A 20,861-nucleotide genomic window follows, 5' to 3' on the forward strand; every position below is an offset into this window, starting at 1 on the left:
CCAACAACAACAGCAAACAAAATATACAGTGACAGATACATCTTCTGCTTCAAAGACAGGTTTTATATTGCTGTTCTTAGAAGTATTCTACAAACAGGTACACATTCTCAAAACAGGTGGTATTACACTAAAAAGTTAACTTGATTTTCATTATATGTAGACTTTTATGTAAAAGTTTCTCTTGTCTCAAAACTATGAGAAAATATAAGCAATTAATATTCTTAAGTAATCCCTTATTCTACAGTCTGCTGGCCAAATCTGGTCTTCTATCTACAATACAGTTTTACTGACACACAGCCATCTGTGTTCATGCATTTACATATATTCTATTCTACGCCTGCTTTTTCACTATAAAGGCAGAGAGTTTGGTAGTTGGGACAGACACAATATGGCCTACAAAACCTAAAAGTAAATACTGATTTCTGTTTTTTAGAGAAAAATTTCACTGACTTCTCATTTGACTTTTTTTTTTTACCAGTTAGAATCTCAAATAGACATTAATATTTAAGTTCTGTCTTTTAATATTCCCTGACCCTTTTAAACTGAACTCCTTGCTGAATTTTGCACTCTCTTCCCATCCTGTCAGCTTATAATCCAACTGAGGTCCTCATGAATTCAAAAAAATAATTTTATTTTACTCAGAGAGATTCTTCTAATTCATTCTCTTGATTAATTCTGCATTAACCTATATATCTTTAACATTTATTACATCTAATATTATCACTGCAAGTTTCTGTTGGTGATAATTAGGATGCAAATAAAAGTATTAAAAGTCCTTATATACCACCTCACACCCATTACTTTGGCTGCTAACAAAAAATCAGAAAATAGTAAGTGTTGGCAAGAATGTGGAGAAATTGTAATCTTTGTGCATTGCTGGTGGAAATATAAAATGATGCAGTCATTATAGAAAACATTATGGAATTTCCTTGAAAAATTAAACATAGGATCACTGCATGATCCAGCAATTCTACTTCTCGGTATACACAAAAAACAGGTGAAGGCAGAGACTTGAAGAGATTATTTGTATACTCATGTTCATAGCAGTATTATTCACAACAGCCAAAAGATGGAAATAACCCAAGGGTCCACTGACAGATGAAAAGATAAACAAATGTGGTAATACATAAAACAGAAAGTTATTTAGCCTTAAAAATAAAAGGAATTTCTGACACATGCTCAAGCACAGATGAACCTTAAAGTGTCTGTATGTGTGTGTGGCCCGTCACTTGGTTGTGCCTGACTGTTTATGACTCCATGGACTACAGCCAGGTTCCTCTGTCCATGGGATTTTCCAGGCAAGAATACTGGAGTTGGTTGAGATTTCCTCCTCCAGAGGATCTTCCCCAACCAGGAATCAAACTTGTGTCTCTTGTGTCTCCTACATTGGCAGGCAGTTTCTTTACTACTGTGACACCTGGGAAGCTCAAACCTTGAAGACATTATACTAAGTGAAATAAGTCAGCACAAAAGAACAAATACTGTATGATGCCACCTATATGAAGTATCTAGTATAGTAGAATTTATAAATATGGAAAGTAGAAGAGTAGTTACCAGAGAACAGGGGGAAGGGAGAATAAGGCGTTGTTAAATGGGTATACAGCCTCAGTTGCGTGTTGAAAAGAGTTCTGTAGAGGAATGGTAGTGAGTGATCGTAGTGCAACAAGGTGAATGCACATAATGCCACTGAACAGTACACGTAAAAAATAGTTAAAATAATAAATTTCATTTTATGAGTACTTCACCACAATCTGTAAATGAATTTAAAAATTTAAATCATTATATATGACCAATACCATCTCACTGTATTGGTTAACGGTAAAACTTTGGTTTCAGATGGACCTGAATTCAAATCTTCTAGTAAAGACAAATTACTTAATTTCTTTCAGACACAATTTATATATGCATGAAATTAAAGAATCAGAAATATCTAAAATTACTTCAAGATAATTAAAACAATTCATATTTTATTATTATTAATTTCAATTAATTTATTTTAATTGGAGGCTAATTACTTTACAATATTAAAAACAAGTCAGTACTTCAAGAAATTTAGCTGCTATATGTGTTATATTTGTATGTGTTGCTCAGTCACCCAGTCATATCCAACTCTTTGTGACCCCATGGACTGCATCACGCCAGGCCTCCCTGTCCCTCACCAACACCCAAAGTTTGCCCAAGTTCATGTCCATTGCATTAGTAGTGCCATCCAGCCATCTCATCCTCTGACACCCTCTTCTTATGCCCTCAATCTTTCCCAGCATCAGGGACTTTTCCAAGGAGTTGGCTGCTTGCATCAAGTGACCAAAATATTGGAGATTCAGCTTCGGCATTCCAATGATATTGGAAGTCCTTCAATATATTCACATGTACACAATTCTTATTTATGAATATCATTAAAGTAAACATTATTTCGGAGAAGGCAATGGCACCCCACTCCAGTACTCTTGCCTGGAAAATCCCATGGACGGAGGAGCCTGGTAGGCTGCAGTCCATGGGGTTGCTAAGAGTCAGGCACGACTGAGTGACGTCACTTTCACTTTTCACTTTCATGCACTGGAGAAGGAAATGGCAACCCACTCCAGTGTTCTTGCCTGGAGAATCCCAGGGACAGGGAAGCCTGGTGGGCTGCCGTCTATGGAGTCGCACAGAGTCGGACATGACTGAAGCAACTTAGCAGCAGCAGCAGCAGGCATTATTTTCTAAATCAATCAAAACCCTTAAATTTATTTTGCAATCTATAACCCTTAGCAGCTATGGTAGAAGTTTAATAACATACTTTGAAATATGATTAGCTGATGATAAGATTAAAAGAGTAAGAGCAGTGGCAATGCACCTGAATATGATATAGTCTTTATAAAATAAAAAAAAAAAGACTTGTTTTCTTTCAGTAAAAGGAAAACAGTCATAGAAATATCAATTGCAGTAAATTTTAAAATAAATTATTCCAGCACTGACAAATTTATCAATAAAATATAAATATTAAGGTTTAAAAAACAAAACTGTCAGGTACATAAGAATGAAGTACAAAATAGGAATTTAAACAGCCAAGGTAGCAATTTTCCATTTAACATTACTTGTTTCCACTAAACTGGATGTACTGACATAATCTTTGACTAATTAACTCAATATCAACATCTTCTCCAAATTTAACTTACGAATTAAGAGTTGGATGCACAATTTATCTCCATAACACAAGCAAAGTGAACATCTGTTAATTTCCTGTCATGGAAGTTTGTGTTTGGGGAGGGGGGGTGTGAACAGAGCCTCTGATGTGTAATGTACTTCCCATCTGCACACCAGGTGGCACTGCATGGCTAATCAGAAGATAACACACATCAAGTTTCTCGCAAATTTTGAGATAAAAAAAGTAAATAAATCAAAATTTTGTTTTAAAACTTGTTTCTTCAATGTCTATGGCAAATATGCTTTTAAGTGTACTCTGAAGATTTATGTTGTTTTAATAAAATAAATTACTCATGATTGTAGTACTGTTTTCTTCATAATTAACTCCTTATATAACTTAAATAATATTATGAATATGAGTTTAAAAAATTAAGAAAGAGTAATCCAAGGAGATCCAACCAGTCCATTCTAAAGGAGATCAGTCCTGGGTGTTCTTTGGAAGGAATGATGCTAAAGCTGAAACTCCAGTACTTTGGCCACCTCATGCGAAGAGTTGACTCATTGGAAAAGACTCTGATGCTGGGAGGGATTGGGGGCAGGAGAGGGGACGACAGAGGATGAGATGGCTGGATGGCATCACCGACTCCATGGACATGAGTCTGAGTGAACTCTGAGAGTTGGTGATGGACAGGGAGGCCTGGCATGCTGTAATTCATGGGGTTGCAAAGAGTCGGACATGACTGAGCAACTGAAGTGAACTGAACTGAACTGAACTGAATGTAACCAATCTAAGTTCTCCCCCACTGACTTCCATTTATTCATTTAAATAAATTTATGTCATACAAAAGAGCCTTGAGGAATTCAGAGAATGATTTTGCTTGAGGCCCCCTAAACCATTCAAAGATAGGATCTGGAGAAAAAACAATTTGATACCAGTTTCAATTGAATTGTTTCTAAAATAGATGCATTACTTAAAATACTATGTCAATGAAGTCTCTTCAAAGCACGCCTCCTTCTTTAGAACACATTGCTTTTAAGCATTTATGTCAAAGAAGGTGTTCAAAAGCCCATGGAAAAGCGTATTTGTTCATCTGATCTAGTGCTCCTAGCCAAAGACTGTATAATCTAACCTGTATAAATAGTAAATAAGTGATAAATAAGACACAGATTAGCTTGCAAATTTTCTTATTTCTATTCCTTGGGAAAATTGACTTCTACTGATAGAACGCTAAAGCATATGTAGAAATATATCTAGTTTCCTCTAATTTACATCAACTCTGCCATTTCCATATCATTTCTCATGCCTCTCTTAAATCTTTCATTGTGTTTAATGGGTTCCTTTATCAAATTTTAAATACAGTGATTTACAAAAAGGTAAGATATACAGAGTTGTGTAATTTGTAATGTGAATAAAACTATCTTTACCCCAATAGTATGCCTCAACTCTAAATGGAAATCACTGATGTTTTATACACGTGTGTTTGATACAGTCATGAATTTTAGACACAAATTCATTGAACAGGGGGTTTGGAGACGGAGGTTGTGTACTGTGGCATTTCTTAATACTTCTATGATAATATACACTGTCTAAGTGATATCTAATTTTGTTAATTATTTCAAAGTTTATCCTTCAACATCAAAATTCTAGCTGTAGAGGATAACCCATGCCTAAAGGATGATTACTATACTTAAGAAAATCCATCCTAACTTCCATAGTGAAAGTTCAATAATATCCCATTCCAAGTTCAGACGATGATTTTCACTCACCAAAAAAATGTAACCATCAGTCATAAGCCATTGTGTGCATGCGTGCTCAGTGGCTTTGTCATGTCTGACTTTTTGTGACCCTTTGAACTGTATCCCATCATGCTGCCCTGTCCTTGGGATTTTCCCAGCCAGAATACTGGAGTGGATTTCCATGCCCTTCTCCAGGGCATCTTCCCGAGCCAGGGATGGAACCCATGACTCCTGCACTTCATGCATTGCAGTTGTATTCTTTACCACTGAGCCATCAGGGAAACCCATAACTCATTGAGAACTGCTAAAAGAAAAAATAAATAAAATAAAGTACAGTGCTTTAAAAATGGGTTCCTGTTACTTCAGCAACTACTGTAAGTGAAATATATTTTCATTCTATAAAAAATATATAGAGAAATATAATGGAAATGCCTCCATGTCTTTATCCAAAGAAATCCAAAGATGCATTCAATATTTTAAAATATAATTACATTCCTTTATAAAATTTTAAATAAAAAGAACATGAACTACAGAATATTTTATAATAATCATCTTGCTAAATAAATTACTTCCTTTTTGACTACTATATGGAAGTAGTAAATATGCTTAAAATCAATGGTTAGTTCAATAGATATTTATTGAGCACCTATAATATTCCAGAAATTCTACCAGCAGAAAAATCTATTTTTTAAAAAAGATTTTCTTGTATCATTATCTTTACCATAAAATACTTACTAAACACCCTCAAGCAAATAGCTTTGCCTTTACTAAAAATGCTCAAAAATACCTAATATTCAACAACATTATAATATTTGGTGTAATGATTTGGCATAAATGTAAAAATGTTATTAACTAAACCATTTAGAATTAGAAACTTATTGCCCTGAATAGGTCTTCACAGGTGGCACTAGTGGTAAAGAATCTATCTGCCAATGCAAGACATAAGAATTGGGGTTCAATCCCTGGGTTGGGAAGACACACTAGAGGAGGGCATAGGAGCCCACTCCAGTGTTCTGGCCTGGAGAATCCCATAGACAGAGGAGCCTGAAGGGCTACAGTTCACAAGGTCACAAAGAGTCAGACACAACTGAAGCAACTTAGCATGCATGCATGCCTCTGAGCAGGTAATGAAAATCATGAACATATCTTTGTATTTTGTCAAAAATAAGGTACCTGAAAACTACATGAATTTTAAAAAGGTTAATTGATCAAGTATAGTTTCCAACTTCTTAAGAAATCATTATGCCATTTTTTCAACTTTTTCCTTTGTTTCTCTTTTCACTTTTTCAATTTATTGTTGTTCAGTCATTCAGTCATGTCCAATTCTTTGTGACCACATATACTGCAGCACACCAGGCTTCCCTGTCCTTCACTATTTCCCAGAGTTTGGTCATACTCAAGTCCACTGAGTCAATGATGCCATCCCACCATCTCATCCTCTGTCACCTGCTTCTCTTGCCCTCAATTTTTTCCAGCATCAGAGTCTTTTCCAATGAGTTGGCTCTTAGCATCAGGTGGTCAAAGTATTGGAGCTTTAACTTCAGCATCCGTCCTTCCACAAAACATTTAGGGTTCATTCCCTTTAGGATTGACGATTGATCTCCTTGCTGTCCAAGGGACTCTCAAGAGTCTTCTCCAGCACCACAGTTCTAAAGCATCAATTCTTTGGCACTCAGCCTTCTTTATGGTCCAACTCTCACATCCATACATGATTACTGGAAAAACCATAGCTTTGACAATATGGACCTTTGTTGGTAAAGTGATGTCTCTGGTTTTTAATACACTGCCTATGTTTGTCATAGCTTTTCTTTCAAGGAGTAAGCATTTTTAGTTTCATGGTTACAGTCACCGTCCACAGTGATTTTGATCATTAAATTTCAAAAAGTCATATTGACATACTAAATGTCTCAAGAAACATGCTAAAACTGTAGAATACATTTAAAAAACTAATCTCAGCTCTCACAGGTTTTTAATATTGTGTATTTGTGCATGGGGTGTAGGAGTGAATATATGCATATAACCAAAAATAAGATGAAAAATAAATTCAGCCCTATAAATAACAAATAAAACATTTTGCTATGTGTGAACATAGAGCAAACGTTTATATCAGCAGGATGAGTATAAGAGTCTCATGCAGGAAATATCATTTGAAATTAATAAGTATTCATTTTACCATATGGAGACAGACAAAGTTTTTCTCAGAGTATAAGCCAAGGTATAATGGTGGGAGACTATAGGTTACCTGTGAGGAATGGCTAGAAATGTGATAGTGGGAAGGTTAAAAAGGGGTATATTTTGGACCGCTATGATAGTCAGTTGAAAGTCATACTAAGAAAATATGACTTATTCTGAATGTACTGACAGTCAAAAAAAAGTATCGAGACATATATAACTTATCTTTATGTAGTGTTACTGTAGGTGGAAAGTTCTTCATATCAGAGTATCATATAACAGCAAAGGATGAGATGGTTAGATAGCATCACCAACTCAATGGACATGAATCTGACTGAGCAAACTCTGGAGGGGAGAGAAGGACAAGGGAAGCCTGACATGCTGCAGTCCATAGGGTTGCAAAGAGTCAGATACGACTTAGTGACTGAGCAACAAAAAAGATTACTCAGAGAAGCAGTGATATGTATCCTAGGGACCAGATTTACTCTTCCTGACATGATTAGAATGGTCTCCTAATGTAACTGAACTGTTTAGGAATCAGTATCAGCTTGGTAAACTTAGAACAAGGAAATTTAGAGGAGAATGGACTTAATATATATCTTCATGATAGGGGATCAAATAACTCCAGGTTCTTTGACTTAGATGCCTTTAAAAAGACACCGCCAATTTCCTCAGATTCTTCCCCGCAACCCCTGCTGCCTTTTCTATGATTGGAAAGTTGACCAGCCCCTATTAACTGCTTCTGCAGATTAAGATGCACTTTCTATAGATATGTTAATATGATCAAAGACTAATTGCCCTACATCTATTTTATCTCCTTCTGGGGGCTTTGCTTGAACCCATTAAGTGATGATTTAATGAACTCTCAGCTGGAATTCTATTTCCCTCATTTCTGAATTCTTGGGAACCATCTCACAATTATACCAGAGTACTTACAAATGACACTATAGTAGACATTACTGCAAATTAAAAAATGTGGATTGGCAAAATATCCATGATCTTTCTTTCACTTACAATTAAGTCAGGTTTATTATTTTAAAATAATCTATTCAGAATTTTGCATAATTCTTAAACAACTTCAGGTTTTCAGAAATGGGTGGTCTAAAAACCCCATTTAATTTTCTTCTAAATAAATGGAAGTATATGTGATTGTGTACAATTTAGAAACTCCTGATTAAAAAGCTAATTAAGAATAACTTTTACAGAGAAGAATTCTGGCTCTAAGAAGGCACGAGAGATTTAACTAAAGGCCACACTAGCAAATTTAATACCGAGGTCTCTCAATGGATTTCCTTAATTGTAATTATCTCTTCTTCAGCTGTTACAATATTTGGGCATCATCACATTTAAAAAATATTCTTTTCTGATAGCAATGGAAGAAACTCAATGGTGGTAACAATAAGAAAAGTAAGGCTAAGAATAAAGCCTAATTCTTTCAGGTTATGAAGTTCCATGTTCAAGATCATTAAGTAGAACTCCCCAATATAAACAGCTGTCATCAACTAACATGTTGATTTTCAGTCATTGTGTCTGCAATAATTCTTTTTCTTTTTTTGTTTTTTTAAATTTATTTATTTTAATTAGAGGCCAATTACTTTACAATATTGTATTGGTTTTGCCATACATCAACATGAATCTGCCACGGGTGTACATGTGTTCCCAATCCTGAACTCCCCCTCCTATCTCCCTCCCCATACCATCCCTCTGGGTCATCCCAGTGCACCAGCCCCAAGCATCCTGTATCCTGCATCAAACCTGGACTGGTGATTCATTTCATATATGATATTATACATGTTTCAATGCCATTCTCCCAAATCATCCCACCCTCACCCTCTCCCTCTCCCACAGAGTCCAAAAGACTGTTTTATACATCAGTGTCTCTTTTGCTGTCTCACATACGCGGTTATTGTTACCAGCTTTCTAAATTCCATATATATGCGTTAGTATACTGTATTGGTGTTTTTCTTTCTGGCTTACTTCACTCTGTATAATCGGCTCCAGTTTCATCTACCTCATTAGAACTGATTCAAATCTTTTTTAAATTTTTCTTCCTTTTTTTTTTTGTTTTTGTTTTTTGGCTATGTTGGGTTTTTGTTGCTGTGAAGGCTTTTCTCTAGTCGCAGCAAGCGGGGGGTACGCTCAAGTTGTGGTGCAAGGGCTTCTCATTGTGATGGCTTCTGTTGTTGCAAAGTATGGGATCTAGGGAGCCCAGGCTTCAGTAGTAGCAGTTCTCAGACTCTAGAGGCTCAACAGCTGTGGTGCTTGGGCTAGTTTTTCAGTGGCACGTGGGATCTCCTGGACCAGGTATCAAACTGGCATCTCCTGCATTAGCATACCACTGAGCCACTAGGGAAGCCCTGCAACAGCTTTTTATGCCAAAGTATAGGCGTTTGCCAGCTTCCCAGGTGGCGTTAGTGGCAAATAACCTGCCTGCCAATAGAGGAGATGTAAGACACTTGGGTTTGATTCCAGGGTTGGGAAATAAATGCAAACATCTATGCTAAGTCGCCAAAGGGGTCTCGAAGAGTTGAACATGACTGAAGCAACTTCCCACACATAGATGTTTGCATTTATTACATTTTTTCCACATTCTGTATAAAATTATCTTTCCATGTTTTGATTGCCATTTACTAGTTTTCTTTAACATTGCTTAACCTTAATTTTTATCCTTAAAATAGAGTTTATAATATCTACTTCAAAGGTCATAATAAAATTGAATGGCATAAATTATATTAAAGACTGAGAATAGAATATTTTAGCTAATACTGCTACTACTATCATTATCACTACCACTAATATCACTGTCCCTACTCTTCATTTCATTTATATTGTAACACTACCTTAAAAATAATGTAGTAGCTATTTCCCCTTGTGTTTGATTAATATTGTAATACCCTAAAACTCCAACATATTTTAACATCCTACCAACTTATTTTGGCAAATAGTCAAAACAGCTGCATTAATATCAATAATTTTAAAATACTTATAGAGTTCCTACTACGTGCCAGGAACTATGCTAGACATTGAAGATTTATCAATGTGTAAAGACGCTTACTCCTTGGAAGGAAAGTTATGACCAACCTAGATAGCATATTCAAAAGCAGAGACATTACTTTGCCAACAAAGGTCCATCTAGTCAAGGCTATGGTTTTTCCTGTGGTCATGTATGGATGTGAGAGTTGGACTGTGAAGAAGGCTGAGTGATGAAGAATTGATGCTTTTGAACTATGGTGTTGGAGAAGACTCTTGAGAGTCCCTTGGACTGCAAGGAGATCCAACCAGTCCATTCTAAAGGAGATCAGCCCTGGGATTTCTTTGGAAGGAATGATGCTAAAGCTGAAACTCCAGTACTTTGGCCACCTCATGCAGAGTTGACTCATTGGAAAAGACTCTGATGCTGGGAGGGATTGGGGGCAGGAGGAGAAGGGGATGACAGAGGATAAGATGGCTGGATGGCATCACCGACTCAATGGATATGAGTCTGAGTGAACTCCGGGAGTTGGTGATGGACAGGGAGGCCTGGCGGGCTGTGACTCATGGGGTCGCGAAGAGTCAGACATGACTGAGCGACTGAACTGAACTGAACTGAAGGCACACAGACTCTTCAAACTACAAGGGTTTTAACAACTGGTGGTGGAAACAAATACATAACCAGTCTACTATGATACATGGAAATAAATGCTAAAATCTGATCTAGACATCCAGAGAGGGAACAGAAACATGATGGTGTGATGACTGCTGATGGTGAAGTGGCTTTATTTGTCCACGGTAAAGAGTGAAGGTAGGGGATGGATCATTATAAGCAAAGAGAATTACATGAAGTAGAAAAAAGTACATGTAAAAACACAAATATGAAAATAGTGACAGTTCTGGGTTCAGGCAACACCAGGTCCAAAAATTGATTTTAAAAGATTGAGATGAGGTAAAACTGAAAATATTTCAAATGTCTGCAACACCTAATGTAATAAGTCACTAAAGACATAAGTTGTTAATAAATTATGAAAAGCCTTGGCAGTCTATTTTAAGGAATTTTTCCTGTATTTTGAAGAAAATAAGGAGCTATTGAATGGGGAATGGGGGAATCTAAATGAGAGAATGATGTGATGAGATCTAATTTTAAAAAGATCACTATTTCTGTTGTTTGGCTAATAGTGGCCAAGAAAACTGGTTAGGAGGCTAAGGAGTAGCCTAGTAACATGAAAGGAGGAGAATAGTGACAGTCACAAGTAAACTCAAGAGAAATCTTTGGAGTCGACACAAGTAAAGCATAGGGTGGTGATATTCAGCTTTTTAATATCCTCCTGCAGTCTCTGCTCCCTTTTTATCTATTGTGACTATAATTATGCATTTTACTCCTATTTACCCCATAATTCTTTCTCTCCCCCAAGTATTAAAAACAAAAATTCAGAAAAAAACTACTTTGTCAAAAGAATATATAAAGCATTACACCTTTTCTGAGAGTGCCTTCGTGGATGTTCCTTCCCTTACACGTTTGTTTAGTTTTTTCATCACTGTCATGCTTTATGAGAATATAAGAAGTAAATTACCATAAAACGGACAATCAGAAATGGGAAGAGAGGGACTTCCCTGGCAGTCCAGTGGTTAAGAATCCACCTTCCAAAGCAGAGGATGCAAGTGCGACCCCTGGTTGGGGAACCAAGATTCTACATGCCTCGGGGCAACACAACTAGAGAGCGCCCATACTCCAAAAGACCTAGTGAAGCCAAAAAAAAAAAATGGGGTGGGGAGGGAAATAGGCTACTTTGAATTAAACGTTAAGGGTTTGATTCTTCAGTCACCTAGAACAGTGATACTCAGATTGGCTCTAGAATATAATCACCCAAAGAACTAAAACAAAAAGAAACAAATATTTAGAATACTGTAATCATGCAAAACCTATTTAATTCACTCAGCAGCTGCTTATTGAGAGGGTTGTCGTGCTATGGGGAAAAGGCAAGTAGTGCTTTAGGGCCTTTACAATGTACAACAGCGGATTTTGAGCATTGACTACCAAACCACATTTTAAAAACACATTTCCCATATAATGCAATATGCATGTGCAAGCACATACACCAACCAAATACACATATGATGGAAAAACATTTTTCTCAAAATAATACTCACCCTAACAATGTGCAACACACTGATATTTTCTATTATTTTGTGCTCACTTTTAATAACAAAAAATGATGATTGTCATCCATTATATTGATTTTTTTAAATTTTATTTTATTTTTAAACTTTATATAATTGTACCAAAGAAAGCCATCCAATACTTTGAAAAAACCTTGTACAGAAGATGTTCTAACTTTATTTCTAAACACTGACAGTAACATACTGTGCCAGTGCTTTTATTTCAATAAAAATATCAAAAATTTAAAGTCTTTGAAAAAAATACCAATTATCTCAAAGATAACCCAATCCAGTTTGAATAAGGCACAGAGCTTTATCTCACTTATTTTTATTTCACTTAGAAAAAACTAAACCTCTCATGGGTAAAAAGACATACTTTTTCAGTCTCACAATGATGTATGTACAATGAGATAGTTTCCTTAATGGATTCTGTTAGAATTTGGAAAAAAACTAAAAGTGAGCAACTTTTCACCAGCAATAGCACAAACAATATTAAAAATCAGTAATCTTCAGAATCTGAGATGGACTTACATGCTATGGACTTAGGCATGGACTTACAAAGCTATCCTTCATAAGTCATATTTAATTAAAACGTAAGTTTTTATTTTTCCTTTAGACTAACACAGAATGAGACATAGTTACAAACATAGGTCTAAAATATGATATTCCCAATGACAGAAAGAGAAAATACTCCATTATCATTATAACCAACAGGTTGAGTGCTAAGTTCTGAGTTTCTTTCTTGGCTATTACCTGCTTACCGATTTCTCTCAATAAGGATTCTATGTGTCAAATACAAATAATGATGCACATCAAGGGCGAAACTTCTATTTTTTCCCTCTTTATATATCTATCATCCTCCTTCTCTATAGGAATAGAAGTTTAATGGAGCACTATGTCCACTCAGCTAGAGGCTATATTTCCCTGCAACCTGTGCTGCCAGGTATGTTTATATTACTAGGGTGTAGACAATAAGATAAAAACAGAAGTAACACGTGCAGTGTCTGGGTCATAAATTTAAGAGGAAAGGAACTCCCTTTCTTATTTCCAATTTTTGTTAGCAGGAATGTGGAAAGACTGGCCACCTAAGAACCAAAGATGGAAGGCATGTGTTGAGGATGGTTCACACTGTTAAACTGAGAGAGGACTAAACATATATCTTGTTTAAGTCTTTATTATTTTCCTTTCTTAAAGTGGCCAAACCTATATCCTAAGTGATATAGAATTCCTATTCCAAAATTTACTTCTCTATCCTAAGTAGGAAAAGGTAGGTAAACAAAGTGAGTGAAGTCGAATTACAATATAGAAGCATGGTGAATGAACAAAAGCATGTAAAGATGTGAGGCTGTCTAAGTAATAGGCTGTCAGATGGTAATAGAAAGGTCATAAATTCCCAACTTGGCAATCAAGAGTGTCAAGTAAGTACTTCCTGGAGAGCAAAGCTACTTGTCTCCTATACACAGAACACCATTCTCCTTTTTTTTTTTTTTTTTTGACAAGATGAAACTTTCTTGTACATATTTCATAGAGAATACTCAAAGAGAACATAACTGCATTCTACACATCACTACACTAAAATGTCAAAAGATTCACTTCTCAGCATGAAAATGCACAGGAACATAAATATGAAAGGACTTCACATTTTAAGTGCTTTATTCACACCTCAATGCAGAGTCAAATGGAGTTTTGTGAATGGGATGTAGCACTATCAAATAACATATGTAAGGGGACTTAATGGAATAAAAGAAAACTCTGAAACATTCCTGATTCTTGCAGATGGAAGATAGCACTTTATAACTGAAACCACTCAGACTTATAAAACTTTCAATTCTTCCCAATTTTGTTATAATTTGCTTCTTGAGCAGTTAATTTGGAGATGTTTCAGCGTATCAGCTGTTTATTTGGCCCCTATCTCTTCAGTACAGAGCTTCTTTGTGGACAAAGTTCATAGAGATACATGAAACTGCATTAGCATATACAATTCCATATCTTTTACATACAACTGCTATAGGAAACTACAATGGCGAATTTCAAATAGCTATTTGAAAACATTGCCAATGTTTCAGACCTATTGCCTGACTAAATTTTTCATTTATTATTAACTAAACACATTTTCCCTGGAAAAGGAGATGCCAACCCACTTCAGTACTCTTGCCTGGGAAATCCCACGGAGAGAGGAGCCCTAGTGGGGCTACAGTCCACCATGTCACAAAGAGTTGCACACGACTTAACAATTAAAGAACAACAGAACATATTTTAATATGCATTTGATGAGAGTAAAAGCAACTTTAATGATTCAATTTTGCTGGTATTGGTAGAATATATGTGAAAAAAATACTTTCCCTATTTCTTTATGTAAGATTCTCAGTACAAATGTAATATTGAAAAATAAAGCCAAAGTCAAGGGTAATTTTCTCTTTCCTGTTTTTATCTCACATAATTATTATACTTAAATAACCTAGAGAAATATTGATGACAATGGCAATCAAGTTTATGAAAGAAAGGAGGTTGAATAAAGACATTTAGGAGCTAGAAGGCAGTGAAAATTTGTTTGCCTCTTCCTAATTTTTCACCTAAGTAAAGGGAGTGACAAGATGGTTTTAAGACTTGCTATCAACTGACCAGTAAGAGAAGACATACCATCTTGATAAAAATTTAGTAGGCAAAAAAGCATTCCTGATGATTTTATTCTAGAAACATATGAAAAATGGCAGCCCCAAAATAAATGTTACCTAGCATGTGATTACTTAAAGAGATGGAACAGTTTTTACTTCTGTGTAGGTTTACTAGACATTTATATTCAAAGAAAGTGAACTAGAGAGGAGATGACAAACTAAAAGACCTGAGATGCACTTACTCAGTTTATATGCCAATCACTGTTCATAATATGATCATATAAGAGAATAAATACAAAGTTCACAAGACAAAGAATAAATTATATCAACAGTGTGTTCTCTTTGGTCTCAGTACAGAGTAAGGGAAAGGGGAACATGTTAGAAAACTCAGTCTCCCTGGGATAGTTAGGCAAAATATGGAACCATAGGGCACATTGATTGACTTAGCAGTGTACACTATGTGATATTCAGAACTGTGATCAAACATCTTTATAATTCAGCCAAATATGAAAAGTCTTTAGAAAATATCAAAAAAAGTAGAAAAAGAAAATGAGCCAATTCTACCTCTTAATATCAATTTAACTAATTTGTTTTATCATAAAGAGAAAGCTACAGCATCTAGATATTTCTAAGCCTGAATTCTGAGCTTCTGTGGCATGACCTGAAAACACTTTGCATCTTAGATGTTTACTGGTGATGAGAATATGGTGAGAGAACGGAAAGATAAAGACTGTCTTGTCCAAGTCAATCTATAATGAGGTGAGAAAGTGCAACTCATTATAAAACAGAAAATTTTCTTTGGCCATTCATTTCTATCTGCTCTTTTCTGAACAGACACAACTTCTACCATAAAAATGTCTGAAGGTAGTTATTCTTCTGAATACTGTCAGGAAGTAAAAAAAAAAAAAATTATAAAGAAAAATATTTGAAAATAAGCTACTTACCTATCCCAATGAAAGCAGCTTTGTACCCTTCTTCTTTCAAAGTACTAAGAGTAATGTCATTCACTGAAAGGCTTTTACCACAAATTATCTGTAAAGAAGGATTTTGGTAATTAGATTTTGGCATTTGAATAATTAAAATCTTAATCTTTAACATCAAAAATAATCTAGCTTAATACACACATATATAATTCCATATATATATATATATGAAAATATTTTGTCTTTTAGTATATAGGCTTACATATATAAAATAGTATACAAATAGAACACTAACATATTCTACTTAATGGCTAAATGCATTTTTGCCTTTTAATTAAGTGGCAGAAGAAAAGTTAGCAATTTAAAATCAAGTCAGTAAATTTTCACAGGTTTCTCAGTATGTTCAAGGCACTATGTGTGGTATTTTAAAGAATAAAATGATAAATGAGAGTTTCAGCCTAATGTACAGTCAAGATCTGTGCAGAAGATATACAGAAATAAGTATAACAAACAACAGAGTGTGATCAGCATTATGTCTACAAGAATTCAGGGGAGAGAGAGATTCGTTTTGGCTGGGGTCATACATACAAGAAAAAAGAGAGGTAGTAGGATTTCAATAAAGCCTTTTTTTTTTTAATGAAGTATAGTTGATTTAAAATATTTTGTTTGTTTCAGGTGTACAGCAAAGTGATTTGTTTAAACATATATGTGTGTATATCTATATTCTTTTAAAAATTATTTTCCATTATATTTTAAGATACTGAATATAGTTCCCAGGCAATAAATCCCTTTTAAAAATCAATAGGATTTTGATAGTGGGCACTGTCCAGGGAAGATGAATAAAGTCAGGAGTCAGAGGTGGACACTCCTATTAAAAGTCACAATACATTGCTCAGTTCCCAGACATGAGCCAATTTTCAGATCTTGAACTTGCTGACTGAAGAGGTGGGCAGGTCGTGTAGAAAGAAACACCCTGCAACATCCTAGCAAGTAAATACTATAAAGATTCCTCTACTTCTTCAAAAGGAATTACGGCCATTTACCCATGTAACTGTATGCACACTGGGGAAGGGGAATAATCACACATTTTCAAGGACACTGGAAAAGGCTCTTCATTGACTTGATATCTGAGGAGCGGGGCCTACAGAGACAGGGTGAAAAATAGGCCTAGATAAAGTTCACAGTTGGCCTAAGTGGAGCACAGCTCCAGGTGTTACAGCAGGTAAATAACCAGGTATAAGCAGAGAAATGGGGGCAAGGGCCTAAACCACCCAACGTATAAGCAGCAGGAGTCCATAGACAGACAAAGTAAAGTAGGAGCCTTCAGACTTATAGGAAATAATATATTTAGGGTGATAAGAGTCCAAGTAGCAGGCAAAGAAAGGTAGGGAAAAGGGTGAATCTCCTGAATCCAAATGCAACCTTTTCTCCTTGGGCCCTCATTACCATAAGATTAGTCTAACAGATAAGAAGTAATCATTGTATAAGGACACCATGAGGCCATGACACTTTTAACTCAAGCTATATGGTGACAAAAATCCCTCCTTCCCCAGTGAATAGTCCACCCTTTCATTTGTAGGCCCCTCATAAGTGGCTTGCCAAAGAAACCCGGTGGCAGTTCCTGAAGTGCCTGCTCACTCTCCCTCTGAGAGCGTATCCTTGCTTAAATAAACTTTCACTTCACTTTCTTAACCTCTCTGCTTCATCTCTGAATTCTTTCGTGATGAAGAAAGAACCTCAAATTCACTGGCAACCCAGGTAGTGGTTATCCCCAAGCCTCTAGGTGCATAACCAAAATGTTAAATGTGTCAGTAGAAGTAACCCCCACAATGGGTCTCTGGTCTACAAAGTAAGAGCTATTATAGCTACAATAGTTGGGAAGGCCAGAAAACTTCTGAAACCCTGGTCAAGAGACTAAATCAAACACAATATCGTAGTCTGGAGTGGGTGGAATAGTGAGAGATGGTGGTGGTCTATGTTCTACTTCTGTTTCATTCCCCAGTCTGGCCCTGCTGAGATAAGATGATTCCTGGAGAATGTAAACTACTGCAGATTTGACCAAAGTGTAGTCCTGACTGCAGTGTCTATGGCAAATGTGGTATTACTGCAGATTAGGTAAGCCTACAGGTACACTGCACATGGCCATTGATTTGGTGAATGCGTACTTTTCATCCTGTTGCTGCGGAAAAACGATCGGAAACAGTTCACATTCATGGGAGAAACAAGAATATTCATTTACTGGTTTGCCTCAAGAATATGTCAATTATCTTCTACAATAATATACATAATCTGAAACAACCTGGCCATAGCATAGCATATCATTATGATCCCTTGCGTTGAAAACATCATGCTGACTGGACAACATAAGCAAGGAGTAGCTGGTATGCTGGAGACTTTAAGAAGCATAGACTCCAGAGGGCAGAAGATCAACCTCATGAAGATCAGGGATTAGTCACTTCAATGAGGTCTACTTGTCAGGTATCTGTCAGTATATACTTCAAAAATAAAAGAATTTACTGCAATTTTGCACTCATTTACCAATATTAAATAAGGAAGCAAAATGTCTGGTAGGCTGCTTTGAGTTTTGAAGGCAATATGTTTCAAAAAACAAAGTCTCTAAACTGATTCATAGTGGAAGAACAAAGTTTATCCATTAAAAAATAATTGCAGCTAACCTGCATAGAGTACTTAACTAAGTGCAAAACTCTCTTTTAAGTACTGTAAAGAGGACTTTTTTCATCCTCACAATAGTGTTATGAAGTGGGATCATCAGGGAAAATGGATGGGAATGGGTGGATTTAAGATGATCACTGTATCTACTACTGTGGGCAAGAATCCCTTAGAAAAAATGGAGTGGCCCTCATAGTCAACAAGAGTGTAAAATGCAGTATTTGGGTGCAATCTCAAAAATGACAGAATGATCTTCATTTTACAAATGATGATACTAAGGGACAAAAAAGCTTTGACAACCTTTACCAAAGTCAAATATGTACTTTAATGGCAGAAGCAGCACATATAACAGCTACGCACTTAGGTCTGTTGAGGTTAAAAGGAGAATGAAGCGCAGAGCAAGAACTATCCTCAGAAACACAGAACAACATATTGCATGTGGAGAACTACTGAAAATGTAGTGTTTCTGGAGTGTAAAGCACAAAGCAAAGAATAGAAAGAGAAAGTAAGGGGACTTGGAATATAACATAGAGGGCACTTTTTTTTTTTTTTTACTAAAATACTAGTTCTAATTTTAATTTGAAAGTTTGTAAGCAGGGAACAACCAAGGTGAGATTAGTAACTGATAATTCAGAACTCTGGAATACATCAAATACCATGAAATAAACTGGATAATTAAACACATATATTAAAAGTATTTAATACTAAGTATCTAATAGTGGGTATTACTATTACAGTTAGTGGAATGAGATGCTATTGAAAGTATTGAATAATGAATCTTTAGAATTGCAATTTACTTTGCAAAGAGTAGAATTTGTATTAAACTATTTCTGATAAGAAAGAATGATAAAAGTTCTAGTGCTTATTTTTTTAATGATCTCAATCCCAATATATAATGAAGATTAGACATAAAAGAAAACTACAGGTCCAAATATTTTAAATAAAATTTTATTAATCTGAGTAAGTATACAGTTTCTAAAGCTGAGCAGTGTATTGCCCTGTCAATGGGCTTACCAACAGAATTGATGCTCATAATACTTGACGTTAGGTTTGGTTTATTAATTGGTCTCAGCAAAAAAAATTCAAGAAAGACCCCCTCTCTGAGGTGGTATTTGTGTGCCTGTGTGTGTGTTTGTGTGTATGGGTATGTGTAGTTTCGTAGGGGTGTTATGTGATTTATCAAAGGGGAATGAAAATATCCCAAATTTTCCACCCTGATAGAGTGAACATGCCCCTGAATATGTAACATACAAGAAGGATGCACAAACATTTTGCATTTCTCAGTCTGTTTCCACCCTAGAGGAAGCAAACAAGTTGAACTATACTTTTGTGTATAGAAAACTACAAAGATAAATAGTTTAATTCCCAGTGTTAATTTACTGGGACTAGGACCATCCGAGGTCAGGGGCAGCAGCTGAGAGGAGTTACCCCACATCCAACGTCACGGGCAGCGGCCCAGAGGAGCTACCCCACGTCCAAGGTCAGAGGCGGCAGCTGAGAGGAGCTACCCCACCTTTGAGGTCAGGGGCGGCAGCCAAGAAGAGCTACCCTATGTCCAAGGAGAAGTGGCTGTGCAGGCACAGGAGGGCCGAGAGGGAGCAACTCCACGTTCAAGGTCAGGAGGGGCGACCTCCTCCAAGGTAAGGAGCAGCAGCTGCACTTTCCTGAACCAGCCGTGAAGAGATACCCCACGTCCAAGGTAAGAGAAACCCAAGTAAGACGGTAGATGTTGCAAGAGAGCATCAGAGGGCAGACACACGGAAACCATAACCACAGAAAACTAGCCAATCTGATCATACGGACCACAGCCTCATCTAACTCAATGAAATTAAGCCATGCCATGTGGGGCCACCCAAGATGGACAGGTCATGGTGGAGAGGTTGACAGAATGTGGTCCACTGGAGAAGGGAATGGCAAACCACTTCAGTATTCTTGGTTGAGAACCCCATGAACAGTATGAAAAGGCAAAATGATAGGATACTGAAAAAGGAACTCCCCAGGTTGGTAAGGGCCCAATATGCTACTGTAGATTAGTGGAGAAATAACTCCAAAAGAATGAAGGGATGGGGCCAAAGCAAAAACAACACCAAGTTGTGGATGTGACTGGTGATAGAAGCAAGGTCCAATGCTGTAAAGAGCACTATTGCATAGAAACCTGGAATGTTAGGTCCATGAATCAAGGCAAATTGGAAGTGGTCAAACAGGAGATGGCAAGAGTAAACATTGACATTGTAGGAATCAGCAAACTAAAATGGACTGGAATGGGTGAATTTAACTCAGATGACCATTATATCTACTACTGTGGGCAGGAATCCATTAGAAGAAATAGAGGACAATCATGGTCAACAAGAGTCTGAAATGCAGTACTTTGATGCAATCTCAAAAACGATAGAATGATGTCTGTTCATTTCCAAGGCAAATCATTCAATATCACGGTAATCCAAGCCTGTGCCCCAATCAGTAATGCTGAAGAAGCTGAAGCTGA

General features: G+C 36.4%; 1 protein-coding gene across 1 annotated transcript in view; it reads right to left on the reverse strand.

The window, feature by feature from the left end:
- The window catches only part of DPYD (dihydropyrimidine dehydrogenase), a 927,694-nt gene that overhangs the window by 635,457 nt on the left and 271,376 nt on the right, over nt 1-20,861 (reverse strand). Inside the window, exon 8 of the mRNA XM_086391370.1 lies at nt 15,728-15,815. Coding sequence (XP_086247496.1) covers nt 15,728-15,815 — 88 coding nt within the window. The remainder of the gene's footprint in view (nt 1-15,727; nt 15,816-20,861) is intronic.

Source organism: Bos grunniens, chromosome 3 (genome assembly GCF_055505025.1).
Source record: "Bos grunniens cultivar Pamir isolate PY7600 chromosome 3, Bosgru_T2T1.0, whole genome shotgun sequence".
Lineage (NCBI taxonomy): Eukaryota > Metazoa > Chordata > Mammalia > Artiodactyla > Bovidae > Bos > Bos grunniens.